Here is a 21,081-nt window from a genome sequence, read left to right on the forward strand (position 1 = left end):
GTAGTCAGGGTTGTTGTGGGTTCGTTTAGCATTTCCTTGAAACAATTGCAATCCCTATTGGGCCTGCTAAATTTTGCCGGAAGGGCAATCCCTATGGGGCGCGTCTTCAATAGGAAACTTGAAGAGCAGCTAAAAGGACAGGGGGTGAAAGCAAAGGTGTTTAGAGTCACTCGCGAAATGAGGGACGATCTCAGAGTTTGGGAAGAGTTCCTATCTTATTTCAATGGAGTCTGCTTATGGCGGAGAGAACCATTGTCGAACCTTGCGCTGCACCTGTTTACTGATGCAGCAGGGGGCTTTGGCTACGGGGCGTACCTAGAGGGAGAATGGAGTGCGGGTGCGTGGCCTGTATCGTGGGTAGAACATGGACTCACTAAGAATTTGACGCTATTGGAATTATTTCCAATTGTCGTGGCTGTAAAATTGTGGGGGCAAAAGCTAGCAAACAGAGAGGTGGTGTTTTGGTCGGACAACATGAGTGTGGTGTATGCCATTAACAGGTTGTCCGCTTCTTCGCCAGTGGTGGTCAGGTACCTGAGGCACCTGGTACTACATTGCTTGCAGCTTAATGTGGTGTTCACTGCACACCACATGCCCGGGGTAAACAATAGCTTGGCGGATGCGTTGTCTAGATTCAAGTGGGAGGAATTTAGGAGGTTGGCTCCGAGGGTGGAAGCCCGTGGTCTAACTTGCCCATTGTTTCTCTGGCAGCTAGCGACAAGTGGGCATCAATCATTCAGTTAGTGAAGGTGTCCTTAGCTCCTAAGACCTGGACGGCATATGAGGCTCATTGGAAGGCTTGGGTGGCATTCTGCACTGAGAAGGGCTATGGGCTTCAACAAGCCAATCAGGTACATGTGTTGGAATGGCTGAGGTGCTTGAAGGAGAAAGGGTTGTCCAGACCAGCGGCACAGAGCCACATGGCGGCAGTGGCGTTTTTTAGTAAAACCTTGGCGTTACCGGAGTTCTCAAACTCCTTTTTGGTGAGGCAGGTGTTGAAAGGATGGGGCAGGTCCGAGCCCAAGATGGTGGATAAAAGGGAACCTATCACGCTTCAGCGCTGGAAGCTACTGGTAGGGGCGCTTGAGGGCATTTGCACTGGTGCCTATGAGGTGTTGTTGTTTAGGGCAGCATTTGCGCTGGCTTTTGCGGGTGCTTTGAGAGTGGGTGAGCTAGTATCCTCGGCGAGAGTTAATGGAAAAGGAGGGGTTCAAGTGGAACATGTGAGATGGGCGGAAGGAAGTCTGTTACTTTTCATTCCGCGGTCAAAGACTGATCAGGCGGCCAGAGGGGTCTGGCTTCCTTTAAATAGCATTGACATACTAGAATGTTGCCCAGTAGTTAATGTTGGGAATTAAATGCGGGTGCGGCCGTCAGGGTCAGCGCTGTTTTTGGTACACGAGGATTCGTCTGCCTTGTCCATTTTTCAGTTTAGAAAGGTGCTTGCTGTGGCGGCTGTCGCATGTGGTTTGAATCCAGCCAGGATCGCTTCACATTCCTTCAGGATTGGGGCGGCGACTAGCGCTGTCTCAAAGGGGGTGCACGTTGGAGAGGTTAAGCGTCTGGGTCGCATTTGGATTGTGGGGCACTCATTTGTGCATTGGGCTGCTATAAGGGCTCTACGCTCCCCAGGAGGCCAGCAGTTGGGCTTTGCGGCGTCGAGGGCCAGTGTTCGCTGGCTCGGCCGGCGAGGCTTATCGTGGAACAACCTACCCTCTCTTTTGCAGGATGCCTACAGGAGGTGGGGTTTGCCAAAAGTGGTGGTTCTGCATGTAGGGGGGAACGACCTGGGCTCTGTACCTGCCTTAGACCTGATCAGACGTATGGTCTCTGATGTGAAGTGGATGTGTGCTTGGCTGCACGGTGTCAAAGTGGTCATTAGTGGTCACATGACTGCAGTGGAGATTTATGGTGTCGCAGAGAGCGGCCTATAATGTGAGAAAAAAAGTGAACAGGGAGTTGGGAAGAGCGGTCATGGCAGCATCAGGATTTGTGATCAGGCATGAGAACATTACGGCTGACAGGAAAGAACTATATCACCCAGATGGCGTGCATTTGACAGACGAGGGGCTGGATATATTCATTGCAGACATTAGACAAGCATTGTTGGCTCAAATATAAAACTAAAAAAAATTTTTTGATAGGTTAATGCAAGTTTGTTTAACAATCTTGTGGTTGGGGTCTGTTATGTTGGTTGGGTTGGCGGCAAGAGTTTCAATTATTCCTCTTGTGGCGGTCGGTCATAGCCCTAGAGCGAGCAGTCCGAATGATGTGTGACGGCCTTGGGGTAATTGGGAGGGGTGACGCCTGCTAGGTGCCGGCCTAGGGGTTCCCCCCCTCAAAGTACGGCCGAAGAGCTCAAATATTACACCCATTCTATGCTAATGAGCGTCAGCAATCCGTGCTACGCTGTAGGTACCGTATGGGGCTTTGACCGGCTGTTGGTAGGGGATAGTTAGTTAGGGTTATATGCCGACAAGAGTTATGGAACTTTTACAAAGTTCAAGTTAAAGTTGCCTATGAAACTATAGAATAGTTTCGTAAAGTTCTACGTTTTAATAAACATAACCGGTCTTTTCCCAACTCAGTTGTTGTGTCTTTCTTTGGGGGGGGGGTTGTTACGTTAAAAAACTGAATGATGTATTAAGAGAAACTGGACTTAGGAACGTCTCACTGGCTGATAAACTCGTACTGCATTACTGGTGGAGAGTCCCCAGTTTTCCCTAACCATCACCGTTATATTATTATCATTTTTAACTCTATGATTACCTGTATCTAAGTCCCTGCAGACTGCCCCTTATCTTGTTTTTTTTTTTTTAAGAATTTAACCATTTTTATAGTGCTGGTTATTGTGAACCCATTATAATTATCCACAGGAGTGAGCACTATGCTATCCATATGGCACACATGAACTAGCACTGTTTGGCTGAGCTGTAGTGCAAGATTATAAAAAGCTGCAACAACAAAAAACAGAGATAAGGGGAGGCCTTCAGTCGCTTAGAAACAGCCAATCTTAGAGTATATTAATATAACAATGTTGGTTAAGATGCAAAAATGGGAAATGTGTAGTAAAGGTGTTTTCTATTTTTTTTAAACAGTAAAACAAATCAAGTAGACTGTCCCTTTAAAAAAAAATGTATATATATATATATATATATATTAAAATGGAAATAAGATCAAGACCTTTGGAGTGCGCTTTTTCTTCAGGACTATATATATAATTAATATCACTCCTAAACGTTTAGCACTACAGTAAGATGACATTAAATGGGTGTTTTAGTCTAATAGTAAAATGCTCTACATCATTCAAGCATTTTATTATTATAGTGTTAAATTGACATGCTCTAATCTGTTAGACACTGTAATGCTATGTGTTTAAACCCTACAAAGGGGTCAGTCACATAGCTTAAACATATAACATTACAGTGTTGCTAGTGTTAAAATGACATCTTCTAATGGATTAGAGTATGACATTTTAACACTATAATGCCCCTTTAAACAAATGCTTCTAAATCTGTGCACCAGACACACCACAAGCCATTCCTGAATATGTAATTGGTGGTTATGTGCATACTCTGCCTCTGATGTATTAACGTGATGGTAAATTAGTGCAGTCTCCAAGTATTATCTAATAGAGTGGCATTTAATCTGTCAATCCATCATTTTATTTTTTGTTAAAGAGGCTTATAGATATATGTATTTTTTTATATTTTTTTTGTGAAACATTATTGTTAAAGGTCCTTTAAGGTCATCTAAGAGCTCTGATTCACTTAATTTTCTTGTATAGCTGTATTGCTAACACTGTAAATGTTGCAGTGGGAGGGAAACATAAAAACGGCTCATATTTAAAATAATTTTATCATCATCAAAACATACATTAAAAAAAATGGATAGAAAGATAGATAGTGGATTGTTTTCCATACTCACATAGGATACAATGGGAAGTTCACACCATGTAAAATTTACATTCACTTTAAAACATTTTATTATTAGATTAGAATGTCCATTTAACTATTTATATTTGAATGTATTTTTCTTTGGTAAAACCTATTTACTATAAATAATTTTATAGCTATTAAACAGTTAAAGTAAAACGAAAAAAGCCTTTTGGTGTTAGTGTTCACACTATAGCAAAATGCAATTCAATCACTGCTTGTATAAGTTGAGGCTCATCTGCAGTTCATCATGCAGAAGAGAAAATTCAATAAATGGCTTTGAATGTGTGTCACATTTAATAAAGTTAACTACATCATGGGAAAAAATCAATACATTCAGGATGAATAAGGGATGCTTATGGAATTAATGAATGAGTAACCTTCCTTTTAGTTTACATTGGCAGGAGCAAACGGTCAGGTCCAAGTCTCTCTCCACCGTCCAGCGACGGTCACGGTCTGACTGACTCTCAGTCTCCACCACCCCACCCCAAACGCTAACTTACTGAGTCAGTGGCAGCAGCGGCACAGTTGGCCTAGACTAGTCAGTCATGTCACACACACACTGTCTGTCTTTGGCTGGGGGTCCTGGGGCCAAAGCAGGGCTCCTCACCTGGCTAGTGGCTGCTAGTGCTACGACGACGGTCTGCCTGCAACTGCTTACCCTGCTGCGCACTGAACTCCCTTGCGTGACAGGCAGCTATGCTCCGCCTCCGTCCTCCGTTGCCGTGCTCCGCCTCCTTCCCTCAGTGACAGCCCCGAATGATTGGAGTCTGGAGATAAAAATGTATATCCTCCAATCATTCAGTGATGCTGTCATCTGGCTGTGCTGGCTGGACTGGCCTCTCTCCCCTGCCTGCAAAAAAATTGCGCGCAAAAATAAAAAAGGAGCAAAAAAAAAAAATATTGGAAAAAAATAAATAAATTAATTTTAAAAAAAAAATAATTTTAATTCACCTTTGCGGGGCCCCCTGACTGCGGAGACCGAGGCGGTCACCTTTCCCGCCTTGCCCAAAGGCCGGCCCTGCCGCAGCATGACTCGTAATGACTAAGTGGAAGTATACCGGCCTAAACCTCTAAAACATCAGACTATCATTCGCTATTAAAATTTACAGAGACCCAAAATCCCATGACATGTTTCGCCAGAACCTGGCTTTTTCAAAGGGACCCTTTATAAAGTCATTATATGCCAAGCAATAGATAATTGGAAAATCTTTAAAGGTATAGATCAATAATTGGTAAACTAACTTTTTACAAGACACGCTGCGGATGTATGCGCGTGTAAATATATTATTTATAATAGTCTAGTTTACATACATATGGACATTGTATCTATTTCCTATACCTCCTATGTGTAAATTTTAGCACATTTTCTTCAAACCATTTATTACTGTCACTTTAAAAAATATTGAATATATTTGAGGAAACTGTTCTCCCTGTCATTCCAATACTTGTGATATTGAGTCTTTTCACAGACATGCCACTTGTTCAGCACACTTGCCTCTATAATGTGATATAAACTAAGAGTTAACATCCACATCCACATCCTAGGTTTCTATCACTTATATACTGCAATACCTTCCCTGACCTGTATCAGTATCTTTAGACAATATATGTTTTCAGACTTAATCATTCGTGTTTTTAAATGTTTGTGTTTGATTTTAAAGGGACACTGAACCCAAATTCAGATAGAGCATGCAATTTTAAGCAACTCTCTAATTTACTCCTATTATCAATTTTTCTTTGTTCTCTTGCTATCTTTATTTAAAAAAGAAGGCATCTAAGCTTTTTTTTTATTCAGTACTCTGGACAGCACTTTTTTATTGGTGAATGAATTTATCCACCAATCAGCAAGGACAACCCAGGTTGTTCACGAAAAATGGGCCGGCATCTAAACCTATATTCTTGCATTTCAAATAAAGGTACCAAGAGAATGAAGATAATAGGAGTAAATTAGAAAATTAGAAAGTTGCTTAAAATTTCATGCTCTGTCTGAATCACAAAAGAAAAAATTTGGGTTCATTGTCCCTTTAAGCATCCTAATAAAGTTTACATTTTAATTTTTTCTTTCGCTCTGCCCCCCTGTTCTCTTGCTCAAACTATTCTAGTTGTTTAGGACTGTGAGTGCTACCTATATGTACTTGTTTATCAGCTTTGATATTGATGAAATTCAGCTTGTTTTTTTGTACATAGCACCCCCATCCAACATTATTCACTCAGTAATACATGCCTTTGAGTAATGATTCCTCAATAGACATATACACTTTATATAAGGATATTCCTAAACTGAAACTGTAGCAGTGTCATTAGTATCCCCTTTTCCACTAAAATTTGAACAGGCTCACCAAAATTGGACAACACTAGATTGGAAAAATGTTGCCTGGTCTGATGTTTCTCAATTTCAGCTGCGACATGCAGATGGTAGGGACAGAATTTGGCGTAAACAACATGAAAGCATGGATCCATCCTGCCTTGTATCCACAGTAATGGTGTCGGGGATATTTTCTTGGAACACTTTGGGCCATTAAGTACCAATTGAGCATCATTTAAATGCCACGGCTTATCTGAGTATTGTTGCTGGCCTTGTCCATCCCTTTATGACTACAGTGTACATATCTTCTGATGGCTACTTTCAGCACCATGTTACAAAGCTTAAATCATCTCAAACAGGTTTCTTGAACATGACAATGAGTTCACTGTACTCCAATGGCCTCCACAGTCACCAGATCTCAATCCAATAAAGCACCTTTGTGATGTGGTGGAACAGGAGATTCACATCATGGATGTGCAGGCTACAAATCTGCAGCAACTGTGTGATTCTATCTTGTCAATATGGACAAAAATCTATGAGGAATTTTTCCAACACCTTGTTGAATTTATGCCATGAAGAATTAAGGCAGTTCTGAAGGCAAAAGGGGTCCAACCCGGTACTAGCAAGGTGTACCTAATAAAGTGGCCGGTGAGTGTATATATATATATATATATATATATATATATTTCCCAAAGATACCCATCACTTGCCAATTACAAACAGCCTCCAGAGTGTACTCTAATTCAAGACACATACAGCATATTTACAGAAGGCTCTTTTTTCAAGGTTGTCTATGGACTGGGGCAACCCCAAAAACATTAACTTAGTAAAACTATTTTTGACAAATACCTTCTGTTATAATGCTGTGTATATATACAGCTCTGGAAAAAAATTAAGAGACCAATGCAAAATTATCAGTTTCTCTGGATTTACTATAGCACTGGTTTTCAGTTTAAGTTTGTGAATGGGCAGCAAGATCATTTCTTAGAGGATTGTCACCAATTGACTGCAAGTAACACATTTCCCGGACAGGAAACTGCAATACTGTGTCATGGCTTTGTCAATGGTGAATAAAAGGGATGCACAATCCTCTGTCCTTTCCCAAAGGCTTCTGGAATGCTGTTTGCCAAACTGACTTGCTCTGTATACATCATGGTTCTGTTCTTTTATTGAGGCAAAGGGTGGAAGTTGTATGAGCTACACAGATGCCTTTTAGAGCTCTTTACTCAATTTCTTCTCCTCTCAACAAGTGGATTTGTCTGGTAAGAGCAAGGGAGAAGACTTAGATTTTGTGCTTATATTCAAGCTCTAAATTAATCAAATAACGGTTTAAAAGGACACGAAATACCAAAAAAATCTTTCATGATTAAAGTAGAACATACAATTTTAAACAACTTTCCAGTTTACTTCTATTATCAAATTTGCTTCATTCTCTTGGTATCATTTGTTGAAGCTGCAGCAATGCACTACTGGATTCTAACTGAACACATGGGTGAGCCAATGACAATCAGTATATATATGCAGCCACCAATCAGCAGCTAAAACCTAGGTTATTTTTGGCTCCTGAGCTTACCTAGATAACCCTTTCAGCAAAGGATAACAAGAGAAGGAAGCAAATTAAATAATAGAAGTAAATTGGAAAGTTGTCTAAATCACGAAAATCTTATTATGACTTTACTTTACCTTTAAGGATTAACCTAAATCAGGTACATTGCAAGGTCAAACCCCCGTCTTTTGGCTGTTGATGATTATTTTTAGTAGCTAAGAAAAGTTAATTGGATTTACTTGTAGAGAGTGCCATTGTATCATCTTGCTAAACTGGGGATGCTCAATTGTAAATCATTATGTATTATCCAGTCCAAATAGCTGGATTTTACAAGATTGCAAGCTAACAGTGATACTATGAAAAGGAAGATAATGAAAAATAAATCTATACTTGAGCATTCAATCTATTTGTAGAAGAAAATATAATGTTACATAGTTTCCTGAACCATATCAGAGTGCAAAGTATCTTAAGGCAACCTGATAATATCTGCTGCCTACAAAAACAACTTGCACCTGTGTGTTCTACTTTAAGGGAAAAAAATGGGTTGGGACTGGTGTGGGCCATACAGTGGGTGGGACATAAAAGGGCGAAGCTAAGGGGGTTGGGAATAACAGGGCTGGGCTTGGGCCCCCACAAATGTGTCTTGCCCAGGGCCCCGCAAATGCTAAGGGTGGCCCCGAATGTCACAATGTTGTGGAAGGAGTGCCTATTGGAAGCACATTGGCACAACTGCTTGTGTTGCTTTTAGATTTGCTCCTGAATAATTTACATGACACTCCAGGTTCACAGTTTGAGGCATACCCTGATTTTTCAGGAAACACCATCTTTGTTTTTTTTTCTTTGCCTTATAGATGTGCTGATGCCATATGCTGATAACAGTGAAGAAGAGGTGGACTTTTTAGAGGGCAGAGATGACTTAAAGGGACAATGAACCCACATTTTTCTTTCATAATTTAGAAAGAGAATGTGATTTTAAACATCTTTCTAATTTACTTCTATTATGTAATTTGTTTTATTCTCTTGATATTCTTTGCTGAAAAGCATATCTAGATATGCTCAGTAGCTGCTGATTGGTTGCTGCACATAGAAGCCTCATGTGATTGGCTCACCCATCCATGTGATAGTTAAGTGAGTACAATAGCTCATGAAGTTAGAGATAGTTAAGTGAGTACAATAGCTCATGAAGAGTAGATGGCAATACAGTCATTGCTAAGTATTGCAAAATAATATTTGATATGGCAGTACTTCTAACCCCTTCATTTCGGGGGCAAGCGTTTAACATCAGAACAAAGTTCCAGTGTTTTGTTCTGAGGTAAACACTTGCTTGAAAAATGAAATTGTACTATCGTCAATGCAATCATGTGATTTTAAGTCCGGGGTCGGATCATGGGGGACTGCCTACGATGATAGGCACACCCCCCAGATGCCAAAAAAGGTAAGAAGTTCCATGCCGTCCTAAAGGAGTTAAAGTCCAGGCTGTTAGGATGGCATGGAACATACTAATGGTGTTTAGGGGTTAAAAATCAATTGCCTAGATTACGAGTTTTGCGTTAGAGGCTATGCGGTGCTAACGAGCAGTTTTCTCTCACCGCTCACTTACATACAGTGCTGGTATTACGAGTTTTCAGAAACCAGTCGTTAAAAGACAAAAAGTGACCGTTGAGCAAAATTTTGCTCCAAATATCACTTCAATACCAGCGCTGCTTAAGTCAACGGGGAGAGCCAGCTGAAAAAAAGTCTAACACCTGCAAAAAAGCAGCGTATAACTCACTAACGCAGCCCCATTGATTCCTATGGAGAAATAAAATTTATGTTTACACCTAACACCCTAACATGAACCCGAGTCTAAACACCCCTAATCTTACACTTATTAACCCCTAATCTGCCGCCCCCGACATCGCCGACACCTACATTATATTATTAACCCCTAATCTGCTGCTCCGGACACCGCCGCCACCTATATTATACTTATGAACCCCTAATCTGCTGCCCCCAACATCGCCAACACCTACATTATATGTATTAAACCCTAATCTGCCATCCCCAATGTCGCTACCACCTACCTACACTTATTAACCCCTAATCTGCCGCCCCAACGTCGCCGCCACTATAATAAGCATATTAACCCTTAAACCGCCGCACTTCCGCCTTGCAAACATTAGTTAAATATTATTAACCCCTAATCTGCCGTCCCTAACATCGCCGCCACCTACCTACATTTACTAACCCCTAATCTGCCGCCCCCAACGTCGCTGCCACTATATTAAAGTTATTAACCCCCAAACCTAAGTCTAACCCTAAACCTAACACCCACTAACTTAAATATAATTTAAATAAATCTAAATAAATATTCCTATCATCAACTAAATAATTCCTATTTAAAACTAAATACTTACCTATAAAATAAACCCTAAGCTAGCTACAATATAACTAATAGTTACATTGTAGCTAGCTTAGGATTTATTTTTATTTCACAGGCAAGTTTGTATTTATTTTAACTAGGTAGAATAGTTATTAAATAGTTATTAACTATTTAATAACTACCTAGCTAAAATAAATACAAATTTACCTGTAAAATAAAACCTAACCTAAGTTACACTAACACCTAACACTACACTATAATTAAATAAATTAACTAAATTAAATACAATTACCTACATTAAATTAAATTAGCTAAAGTACAAAAAAAAACCCCACTAAATTACAGAAAATAATAAAATAATTACAGAAATTTAAACTAATTGCACCTAATCTAAAAGCCCATTAAAATAAAAAAGCCCCCCAAAATAAAAAAAACCCTAGCCTAAACTAAACTACCAAATAAAATACTATCTAAAAAAAACCTAAGCTCCCCATTGCCCTGAAAAGGGCATTTGGATGGGCATTGCCCTTAAAAGGGCAGTTAGCTCTTTTGCCGCCCAAACCCTAATCTAAAAAATAAACCCCACCCAATACACCCTTAAAAAAACCTAACACTAACCCCCTGAAGATCAACTTACCGGGAGTCTGTCTTCATCCAAGCCGGGCAAAGTGGTACTCCAGACGGGCAGAAGTCTTCATCCAAGCCGGGTAGAAGTGGTCCTCCAGACGGGCAGAAGTCTTCATCTAGACGACATCTTCTATCTTCATCCATCCGGCGCGGAGCGGGTCCATCTTCAACACAATCGACGCGCAGCATCCTCTTCATCCGACGACTAAAGCAGAATGAAGGTACCTTTAAGTGACGTCATCCAAGATGGCGTCCCTTAGATTCCGATTGGGCTGATAGAATTCTATCAGCTAATCGGAATTAAGGTAGAAAAAATCTAATCAGCCAATAGGATTGAGCTTGCATTCTATTGGCTGTTCCAATCAGCTCCGCGTTGGATGTCTTGAAGATGGACCCGCTCCGCGCCGGATGGATGAAGATAGAAGATGCCGTCTGGATGAAGACTTCTGCCCGTCTGGAGGACCACTTCGCCCAGCTTGGATGAAGACATCTCCTGGTAAGTCGATCTTCATGGGGTTAATGTTGGGGTTTTTTAAGGGTGTATTGGGTGGGTTTTATTTTTTAGATTAGGGTTTGGGCGGCAAAAGAGCTATGTGCACTTTTAAGGGCAATGCCCATTCAAATGCCCTTTTCAGGGCAATGGGGAGCTTAGGTTTTTTTAGATAGTATTTTATTAGGGGGGTTGGTTGCGTGGGTGGTGGATTTTACTGTTGGGGGGGTTTGTATTTTTTTTTTTACAGGTAAAAGAGCTGATTACTTTGGGGCAATGCCCCACAAAAGGCCCTTTTAAGGGCTATTGGTAGTTTAATTTAGGCTAGGGGTTTTTTTTTTATTTTGGGGGGGCTTTTTTATTTTAATAGGGCTTTTAGATTAGGTGTAATTAGTTTAAATTTCTGTAATTTGTTTATTATTTTCTGTAATTTAGTGGGGGGTTTTTGTACTTTAGCTAATTTAATTTAATGTAGGTAATTGTATTTAATTTAGTTAATTTATTTAATTATAGTGTAGTGTTAGGTGTTAGTGTAACTTAGGTTAGGTTTTATTTTACAGGTAAAACACAATTTATGCTTACCTGATAAATTTATTTCTCTTGTGGTGTATCCAGTCCACGGATCATCCATTACTTGTGGGATATTCTCATTCCCAACAGGAAGTTGCAGCAGAGCTGTAATATAGCTCCTCCCCTAACTGTCATAGCCAGTCATTCGACCGAAAACAAGCAGAGAAAGGAGGAACCATAGGGTGTAGTGGTTACTGTAGTTTAAATTTAAAAATTACCTGCCTTAAAATGACAGGGCGGGCCGTGGACTGGATACACCACAAGAGAAATAAATTTATCAGGTAAGCATAAATTGTGTTTTCTCTTGTAAGGTGTATCCAGTCCACGGATCATCCATTACTTGTGGGATACCAATACTAAAGCTAAAGTACACGGATGAAGGGAGGGACAAGGCAGGAACTTAAATGGAAGGAACCACTGCCTGTAAAACCTTTCTCCCAAATATAGCCTCCGAAGAAGCAAAAGTATAAAATTTGTAAAATTTTGAAAAAGTATGAAGCGAAGACCAAGTCGCCGCCTTGCAAATCTGTTCAACAGAAGCCTCATTTTTAAAGGCCCAAGTGGAAGCCACAGCTCTAGTGGAATGAGCTGTAATCCTTTCAGGAGGCTGCTGTCCAGCAGTCTCATAGGCTAAGCGGATTAAGCTTCTTAGCCAAAAAGAAAAAGAGGTTGCCAAAGCCTTTTGACCTCTCCTCTGTCCAGAGTAGACAACAAACAAAGCAGATGTTTGACGTAAATCTTTAGTAGCTTGTAAGTAAAACTTTAAAGCACAGACCACATCCAGATTGTGTAACACAAGGATGGAACCACAATCTCTTGATTGATATTCTTGTTAGATACCACCTTAGGTAAGAACCCAGGTTTGGTACGCAGGACTACCTTATCCGTATGAAAAATCAGATAAGGAGAATCACATTGTAAGGCAGATAGCTCAGAGACTCTACGAGCCGAGGAAATAGCTACCAAAAAAAAAAAAAAAAAAGAACTTTCCAAGATAAAAGTTTGATATCTATGGAATGAAGAGGTTCAAACGGAACTCCTTGAAGAAACTTAAGAACCAAGTTTAAGCTCCATGGTGGAGCAACAGGTTTAAACACAGGCTTGATTCAAACTAAAGCCTGACAAAATGCCTGAACGTCTGGAACATCTGCCAGATGCTAGTGCAAAAGAATAGACAGAGCAAAAATCTGTCCCTTTAAGAAACTAGCTGACAATCCTTTTTCCAAACCTTCTTGGAGAAAAGATAAAATCCTAGGAATCCTGACCTTACTCCATGAGTAACCCTTGGATTCACACCAATAAAGATATCTACGCCATACCTTATGGTAAATTTTCCTGGTGACAGGCTTTCGTGCCTGTATTAAGGTATCAATAACTGACTCGGAGAAGCCACGCTTTGATAAAATCAAGCATTCAATCTCCAGGCAGTCAGCCTCAGAGAAATTAGATTTGGATGGTTGAAAGGACCCTGAAGTAGAAGGTCCTGTCTCAGAGGCAGAGACCATGGTGGAAAGGATGACATGTCCACTAGATCTGCATACCAGGTCCTGCGTGGCCACGCAGGTGCTATCAGAATCACCGATGCTCTCTCCTGCTTGATCTTAGCAATCAGTCGAGGGAGCAGAGGAAACGGTGGAAACACATAAGCCAGGTTGAAAGACCAGGGCGCTGCTAGAGTATCTATCAGTGTCCCCTTGGGATCCCTGGACCTGGATCCGTAACACGGAAGCTTGGCGTTCTGGCGAGACGCCATGATATCCAGTTCTGGTTTGCCCCAATGGAGAATCAGTTGTGCAAATACCTCCGGATGGAGTTCCCACTCTCCCGGATGAAAAGTCTGACGACTTAGAAAATCCGCCTCCCAGTGCTCTACACCTGGGATATGGATAGCTGATAGGTGGCAAGAGTGAATCTCTGCCCAGTTAATTATTTTTGAAACTTCTAACATCTCTAGGGAACTTCTTGTTCCCCCTCGATGGTTGATGTAAGCTACAGTCGTGATGTTGACCGACTGAAATCTGATGTACCTCAGAGTTGCTAACTGAGGCCAAACCTGAAGAGCCTTGAATATCGCTCTTAGTTCCAGAATATTTATTGGAAGGAGAGACTCCTCCTGAGTCCACGATCCCTGAGCCTTCAGGGAGTTCCAGACTGCACCCCAACCTAGAAGGCTGGCATTTGTTGTTAGAATAGTCCAATCTGGCCTGCGAAGGTCATACCTTTGGACAGATGGACCCGAGATAGCCACCAGGGAAGAGGATCCCTGGTCTCTTGGTCCAGATTCAGTTGAGGGGCCAAATCTGTGTAATCCCCGCTCCACTGACTGAGCCTGCATAGTTGCAGCGGTCTGAGATGTAAGCGTGCAAACGGCACTATGTCCATTGCCGCTACCATTAAGCCGATTACTTCCATACACTGAGCCACCAAAGGGCGCGGAATGGAATGAAGAACCCGACAGGAATTTAGAAGCTTTGATAACCTGGACTCCGTCAAGGTAAATTTTCATTTCTACAGAATCTATCAGAGTCCCTAGAAAGGAAACTCTTGTGAGTGGGGATAGAGAACACTTTTCCTCGTTCACTTTCCACCCATGCGACCTCAGAAATGCCAGTACTACGTCCGTATGAGACTTGGCAATTTGGAAGTTTGACGCCTGTATCAGGATGTCGTCTAAATAAGGGGCTACTGCTATGCCCCGCGGCCTTAGGACCGCCAAAAGCGACCCTAGAACCTTTGTAAAGATTCTTGGGGCTGTAGCTAATCCAAAGGGAAGAGCTACAACTGGTAATGCCTGTCTTGAAAGGCAAACCTGAGAAACCGATGATGATATTTGTGTATCGGAATGTGAAGATAAGCATCCTTTAGATCCACTGTAGTCATATATTGATCCTCCTGGATCAGTGGTAGGATGGTACGAATAGTTTCCATCTTGAACGACGGAACTTTGAGGAATTTGTTTAAGATCTTTAGATCCAAAATCGGTCTGAAGGTTCCCTCTTTTTTGGGAACCACAAACAGATTTGAGTAAAAACCCTGTTCCTGTTCCTCCTTTGGAACTGGATGGATCACTCCCATAACTAGGAGGTCTCGTACACAGTGTAAGAATGCCTCACTCTTTATCTGGTTTGCAGATAATTGTGAAAGGTGAAATCTCCCTTTTGGGGGGGGGGAAGCTTTGAAGTCCAGAAGATATCCCTGGGATATAATTTCCAACGCCCAGGGATCCTGAACATCTCTTGCCCACGCCTGGGCGAAGAGTGAAAGTCTGCCCCCTACTAGATCTGTTACCGGATAGGGGGTCGTTCCTTCATGCTGTCTTAGAGGCAGAAGCAGGCTTTTTGACCTGCTTACCTTTTTTCCAGGTCTGGTTTGGTCTCCAGACCATCTTGGATTGAGCAAAAGTTCCCTCTTGTTTATTATTAGAGGAAGTTGATGCCGCACCTGCCTTGAAGTTTCGAAAGGCATGAAAATTAGACTGTTTGGCCTTAGATTTGGACCTGTCCTGAGGAAGGGCACAACCTTTTCCTCCCGTGATATCAGCAATAATCTCCTTCAAACCAGGCCTGAATAGGGTCTGCCCCTTGAAGGGAATGTTAAGTAGCTTAGATTTTAAAGTCACGTCAGCTGACCATGATTTAAGCCATAGCGCTCTGCGCGCCTGTATAGCAAAACCAGAATTCTTAGCCGTTAGTTTATTCAAATGAACAATGGCATCAGAAATAAAATAATTGGCTAGCTTAAGTGCTCTAAGTTTGCAAAGTATGTCATCCAATGGAGTCTCTACCTGTAAAGCCTCTTCCAGAGACTCAAACCAGTACGCCGCAGCAGCAGTGACAGGGGCAATGCATGCAATGGGCTGTAGGATAAAACCTTGTTGAATAAACATTTTCTTAAGGTAACCTTCTAATTTTTTATCCATTGGCTCTAAAAAAGAACAACTGTCCTCGACAGGGATAGTAGTACGCTTTGCTAGAGTAGAAACTGCTCCCTCCACCTTAGGGACTGTCTGCCATAAGTCCCGTGTGGTGGTGTCTATTGGAAAACATTTTTCTAAAAATAGGAGGGGAAGAGAACGGCACACCTGGTCTATCCCATTCCTTATTAATAATTTCTGTAAACCTTTTAGGTATTGGAAAAACATCAGTACACACCGGCACTGCAAAGCATTTATCCAGTCTACAAAATTTCTCTGGCACTGTAATGGTATCACAGTCATTCAGAACAGCTAAAACCTCCCTAAGTAACACGCGGAGGTGTTCAAGCTTAAATTTAAATGTAGAAATATTAGAATCAGGTATCTTTCCTGAGTCATTAACATCACCCACTGACTGAAGCTCTCCTTCCTCAGCTTCTGCATATTGTGAGGCAGTATCAGACATGGTTCTTAAAGCATCAGTATGCTCTGCATTTTGTCTCACCCCAGAGCTATCTCGCTAACCTCTAAGTTCAGGTAGTCTGGCTAATACCGCTGACAGTGTATTATCCATGACTGCCGCCATGTCTTGTAAAGTAAACGCTATGGGCGCCCTAGATGTAGTTGGCGCCATTTGAGCGTGAGTCCCTTGGGCGGGAGTCAAAGGGTCTGACACGTGGGGAGAGTTAGTCGGCATAACTTTCCCCTCGTCAGATTCCTCTGGTGATAATTTTTTTAAAAACAGAATATGATCTTTATTGCATAAAATGAAATCAGTACATTTGGTACACATTCTAAGAGGGGGTTCCACCATGGCTTTTAAACATAATGAACAAGGAGTTTCTTCTATGTCAGACATGTTTATACAGACTAGCAATGAGACTAGCAAGCTTGGAAAACACTTTAAATCAAGTTAACAAGCAAATATAAAAAACGGTACTGTGCCTTTAAGAGAAACAAATTTTGTCAGAATTTGAAAAACAGTGAAAAAATGCAGCAAATCAAACAAAATTTTTACAGTGTATGTAATAGGCTAGCAGAGCATTGCATCCACTTGCAAATGGATGATTAACCCCTTAGTTCAAAAAACGGATCAAAAAAACGAAATAGACGTTTTTTGTTGTTGTTTTTTTTTTTTTTTTTAACAGTCACAACCAACTGCCACAGCAAGCTGTGGTCCTACCTTCCCCAATAAACGACTTTGGAAAGCCTTTGAGCCCTTTAGAGATGTCCTATAGCATACAGGGGACTCCTGAGGGAAGCTGGATGTCACAGTTTGTAATTTTAACTGCACCAACTGTAACTTTTATACTATAACAGTGGAAAGCCTCAGTAAAACTGTTTCTAGTCAAAATTTAAGCCAGCCATGTGGAAAAAACTAGGCCCCAATAAAGTTTTATCACCAATGCATATATAAAAATGATTAAACATGCCAGCAAACGATTATATTGCAATATCATAAGGGTATTACCCCTGGGAGTAAGCATGATACCAGTCGTTATTAAATCACTGTATTCAGGCTTAACTTACATTAATCCGGTATCAGCAGCATTTTCTAGTGTTTTCCATCTCTAGAAAAAATTATAACTGCACATACCTGATAGCAGAATAAACTGCACACCATTCTCTTGCTGAAGTTACCTCATCTGTGTAATCCCCTCAGACATATGTGAGAATAGCAATGGATCTTAGTTACAACCTGCTAAGATCATAGAAACCTCAGGCAGATTCTTCTTCTATTTACTGCCTGAGATAAAATAGCACAACTCTGGTACTATTTAAAAATAACAAACTTTTGATTGAAGAAAATAAACTAACTATATTTAACCACTCTCTCCTACAACATCCTATCTTGTTGAGAGTTGCAAGAGAATGACTGGCTATGACAGTTAGGGGAGGAGCTATATTACAGCTCTGCTGTGGGTGTCCTCTTGCAACTTCCTGTTGGGAATGAGAATATCCCACAAGTAATGGATGATCCGTGGACTGGATACACCTTACAAGAGAAATTTGTATTTATTTTAGCTAGGTTAATAACTATTTAATAACTATTCTACCTAGTTAAAATAAATACAAACTTGCCTGTAAAATAAAAATAAATCCTAAGCTAGCTACAATGTAACTATTACTTATATTGTAGTTAGCTTAGGGTTTATTTTATAGGTAAGTATTTAGTTTTAAATAGGAATTATTTAGTTGATGATAGGAATATTTATTTAGATTTATTTAAATTATATTTAAGTTAGTGGGTGTTAGATTTAGGGTTAGACTTAGGTTTAGGGGTTCACAAATCTCTGTGCTGTTTCCAACTCCCTTAACTTCCTTTTTCCTCTCTCTGACCACCATCTATTAACTTTCTCTCTTACTCTACCTGCTACATCTTTGCAAGCCCCCAAAAAACTGCTACCTCACAGGAATTTAAATGACTTGGATCTCACAGACTTTTCCACTCAACTGAGTCCTCTGCTCTCTGACATTTCATCCCTCTCTTGTCCAAACCTCGTGACTCTACAGTATAATTCGGCACTAAAATCAACACTTGACAAAACTGCACCCTCCACTCTTTGACGTACATCAATCACTCAACGGCAACCGTGGCACACTAAACAGACCAGATATCTTCAGCGATGCTCACGGGCTGCTGAACGCAGTGGAAATCACGCACCTTTGCTGATTTCCAACATTATAAATTCACCCTTAAGTCCTACAACTCTGCTCTCAGCCTGGCCAAACAAGTCTATTTCTCCTCCCTTGTATCATCTCATGCATCCAACCCCAGAAAACTGTTCTCAACCTTTAACTCCCTTCTACGTCCTCCTGCTACCCCGCCCACTACCAACCTCACTGCTCAAATTATTGCTGATCACTTCAAAAATAAAATTGACACCATTAGAAAAGAGATCTGCACCTCGCACCCCACAAACCCAGCGATCCTACCCACCCCTTCTATTAACAAAAATCTATGCTACTTCCCTCCTGTCACAGAGGAAGAAGTCTCTGCACTCCTCTCCTTGGTTCATCTCACAACCTGCCCACTTGACCCTATTCCTTCACGACTTATTCCCTCTCTCTCTGCTTCACTAACCCCTACCCTAACTCATCTCTTTAACCAATCTCTCACTGCTGGCACATTTCTTAACACATTCAAGCATGCGTCAATCCTAAAAAAGCCCTTGCTTGACCCCTCCACATCTTCTAACTATCGACCAGTCTCCTTACTTGCCTTTGCTTCAAAATTATTGGAACGACTAGTCTATAATCGGCTAACTCAATTTCTCACAACTAACTCCTTACTTGATCCACTACAATCTGGTTTCCATCCTAAACACTCAACAGAAACCGCTCTTGCTAAAGTAACAAATGACCTGTTATCAGTTAATGCAAAAGGCCATTACTCCTTACTAATTCTTCTTGACCGGTCCACAGCTTTTGACACAGTTGACCATCCTCTCCTCCTAAAAATACTACATTCATTTGGCATCCAAGACACAGCCCTCTCCTGGTTTGCATCATATCTTTCAAACCTCTCGTTTTCAGTTTCCTTTAACAACATATCTTGTGATCCTATGCCTCTCTCAGTTGGAGTACCGCAAGGCTCTGTCTTGGGCCCCTTGCTTTTCTCTCTTTATACATCCTGCCTTGGAAAACTTATAGCCTCCTTCGGATTCCAGTACCACCTATACGCTGATGATACCCAAATCTATCTTTCCTCTCCTGATATCTCTCCCTCTTTACTCAACCAGATTTCTGACTGCCTCTCTGCAATTTTCTCTTGGATGGCTTCACACTACCTCCAACTCAATCTGTCCAAAACTGAGTTGCTTCTTATCCCCACCCCTTTTCGAGACATCGGACACCTGACATTTCTCTGATGGTTGGAGAATCTATTCTCAACACCTCACCCCAGGTCCGCTGCCTTGGGGTCACACTAGACTCAGAACTCACATTCAACCCACATATACAAACGCTTACCAAATCCTGCCGTTCACACCTACACAACATTTCCAGAATTCATCCCTTCCTTACTCAAAAAACTACAAAAATACTTATTCATTCCCTCATCCTGTCACGCATTGATTATTGCAATCTACTCGTAAATGGCCTTCCAAAACACTGCCTCTCCTCCCTCCAATCTATTATGAATGCTTCTGCTAGACTCTTCCACCTAAGTTGATGATCTACATCAGCTGCTCCACTGTGCCAGTCTCTACACTGGCTCCCCATACACTCCAGAATACAATTTAAAGTATTAGCCCTAACCTACAAAGCACTCAACAGTCTAACTCCCAACTATATTTCCTCTCTCATCGTGAAATATTCCCCATCCCGTCCTCTTTGATCAACCTCTGACCTACGTCTCTACACTCCTGTTATCTCTACGTCCCACTCCCGCCTCCAAGACTTCGCACGTGCTGCTCCTGTCCTCTGGAACTCTCTACCCCGCTCCATTAGACTGTCTCCAACCTTGTATAGCTTCAGACGATCCTTGAAAACCCACCTATTCAGAGAGGCTTACCATCTCTCCTCCATCCCGCATCTGAACCAAACTAATACATGTACATGAACTGCCTGACTCACTGCTGCAAATACAACCGATGTAACAAGCTACCCCAACCTTATGTCTCTGCACTCTAAACCTATAGACTGTGAGCTCTCCGGAGCAGGGCCCTCTTCCTCCTGTGCTAGATTTGTTTAGTTTTGTTATGTTTTGTATTTTATCACAAATCTTTGTCATTGTATACCCCTATCATTGTACCCAGCGCTACGGAATTTGGCGGCGCTATACAAATAAATGATAATAATAATAATAACTTTAATATAGTGTCGGCGATGTTGGGGCCGCAGATTAGGGGTTAATAAATGTAGGTAGGTGGCGGCGATGTTAGGGACGATAGATTAGGGGTTAATAATATTTAACTAATGTTTGCAAGGTGGGAGTGCGGCAGTTTAGGGGTTAATATGTTTATTATAGTGGCGGCGACGTTGGGGCGGCAGATTAGAGGTTAATAAGGTAGGTAGGTGGTGGCAACATTGGGGGCAGCAGATTAGGGGTTGATAAATATAATGTAGGTGTCAGCGATGTTGGGGGCAGCAGATTAGGGGTTCATAAATATAATGTAGGTGGCGGCGGTGTCCAGAGCGGCAGATTAGGGGTTAAAAATTTTATTTTAGTGTTTGCGATGAGGGAGGGCCTCGGTTTAGGGGTTAATAGGTAGTTTATGGGTGTTAGTGCACTTTTTAGCACTTTAGTTATGAGTTTTATGCTACGGCGCTGTACCATAAAACTCATAACTACTGACTTTTAAATGTGGTAGGACTCTTGACAGACG

At 41.4% G+C, this 21,081-nt stretch overlaps 1 protein-coding gene across 1 annotated transcript in view; it reads right to left on the bottom strand.

The window, feature by feature from the left end:
* Positions 1 to 1,878: 1,878 nt before the first annotated feature.
* The window catches only part of LOC128647113 (immunoglobulin superfamily member 1), a 230,233-nt gene continuing 211,030 nt past the window's right edge, over positions 1,879 to 21,081 (bottom strand). The window contains exon 7 of the mRNA XM_053699929.1: positions 1,879 to 1,928. Within this exon, the coding sequence (XP_053555904.1) occupies positions 1,879 to 1,928 (50 nt within the window). The remainder of the gene's footprint in view (positions 1,929 to 21,081) is intronic.

This window comes from Bombina bombina, chromosome 2 (assembly GCF_027579735.1).
Source record: "Bombina bombina isolate aBomBom1 chromosome 2, aBomBom1.pri, whole genome shotgun sequence".
Classification (NCBI taxonomy): Eukaryota; Metazoa; Chordata; class Amphibia; order Anura; family Bombinatoridae; genus Bombina; species Bombina bombina.